Here is a 1,448-nt window from a genome sequence, read left to right as displayed (position 1 = left end):
ATTGTCCTCATGATGTCATCTTATGCTCTGATGTATACTGTGATGACTAGGCACCCGTAATCATTTTTGTGGAGGATTTTGACCTCTTTGCTGGTGTACGCGGGAAGTTCGTACATACAAAACAGCAAGATCATGAATCGTTCATTAATCAGCTTCTTGTTGAACTTGATGGGTAATAGCTAATTTCTATGTTGGTTAACAATTAAGACTAAAATTGTAGCATTCACAGCGTTTTCTCAAAGTATCGCGTTTAATGCAGTAGGGACTGGTCCAGTAGAAACTCAAGTAGCTTCTCCCTTTTTCCAGTTGACTTTTCTGCTGTCATTCCAATAACTTCTACTTATGCAGCTTTGAGAAACAGGATGGTGTAGTTTTGATGGCGACGACACGAAATCATAAGCAAATTGATGAGGCGTTAAGAAGGCCAGGTCGTATGGATAGAGTATTCCATCTTCAAAGTCCAACTGAAATGGAAAGGGAGAGGATTTTACACAACGCTGCAGAAGAAACCATGGACAGAGAACTCATTGATCTAGTGGATTGGCGTAAGGTTGGTGATCTTAAGCTTTTCAAAGTTGTTTATTTTCTTTTGCATCTGATGGTTCATTTCTATTTTGCTTGTGAGTACTATATCAATTCATATATCTTCTTTCTTGCTCTCTCCTATCTCTCTCTGTAGTTCTGTTCCACTATGGTAGTTACCAATTCATGTTCTACAGGTTTCGGAGAAGACAACTTTATTACGACCGATAGAACTAAAACTTGTTCCAATGGCTCTCGAAAGTAGTGCCTTCAGAAGCAAATTTCTGGACACTGACGAACTTCTGAGTTACGTTAGCTGGTTTGCGGTAAGAAATTTGTCATCTTCTTCGCCTATGGTCAAGCCCATTTTTGTTAATTTCGAAGTATGGTTTCATCAGGTGATTTCTTTCTCTTTCTGACAGACGTTTAGCCATATAGTTCCCCCATGGTTGAGGAAAACTAAAATTGCAAAGACAATGGGAAAAGTGCTTGTAAATCATCTTGGACTCAACTTAACCAAAGAAGATTTGGAGAATGTGGTTGATCTGATGGAACCATATGGACAAATAAGCAACGGAATAGAACTTTTAAGTCCTTCTGTTGCTTGGACGAGGGAGACAAAGTACCCACATGCTGTCTGGGCGGCTGGTCGTGCTCTCATTGCACTTCTAATACCAAACTTCGATGTTGTGGAAAATCTTTGGCTTGAGCCTAGTTCCTGGGAAGGAATTGGGTGTACAAAAATCACCAAGGTCACAAGTGGAGGCTCTGCAATTGGGAATACGGAATCAAGATCATACCTTGAAAAGAAGCTCGTTTTCTGCTTTGGATCTCATATTGCATCCCAAATGCTTCTTCCTCCCGGAGATGAAAATTTTCTTTCTTCTTCAGAAATAACTAAAGCGCAGGAGGTAAACTCTTTCTAC

At 40.1% G+C, this 1,448-nt stretch overlaps 1 protein-coding gene across 3 annotated transcripts in view; it reads left to right on the top strand.

The window, feature by feature from the left end:
• The window catches only part of LOC104700228 (probable inactive ATP-dependent zinc metalloprotease FTSHI 5, chloroplastic), a 12,468-nt gene that overhangs the window by 9,310 nt on the left and 1,710 nt on the right, over positions 1-1,448 (top strand). For 2 of the 3 annotated variants that reach the window (XM_010415745.2, XM_019244275.1), the window contains 4 exons: positions 51-172; positions 349-550; positions 720-848; positions 945-1,433. In XM_010415745.2, the coding sequence (XP_010414047.1) occupies positions 51-172; positions 349-550; positions 720-848; positions 945-1,433 (942 nt within the window). The remainder of the gene's footprint in view (positions 1-50; positions 173-348; positions 551-719; positions 849-944; positions 1,434-1,448) is intronic. The other variant, XM_019244272.1, reaches the window with a different exon arrangement.

This window comes from Camelina sativa, chromosome 1, assembly GCF_000633955.1.
Source record: "Camelina sativa cultivar DH55 chromosome 1, Cs, whole genome shotgun sequence".
Taxonomy (NCBI): domain Eukaryota; kingdom Viridiplantae; phylum Streptophyta; class Magnoliopsida; order Brassicales; family Brassicaceae; genus Camelina; species Camelina sativa.
This window is presented reverse-complemented; position numbering and strand designations above follow the sequence as displayed.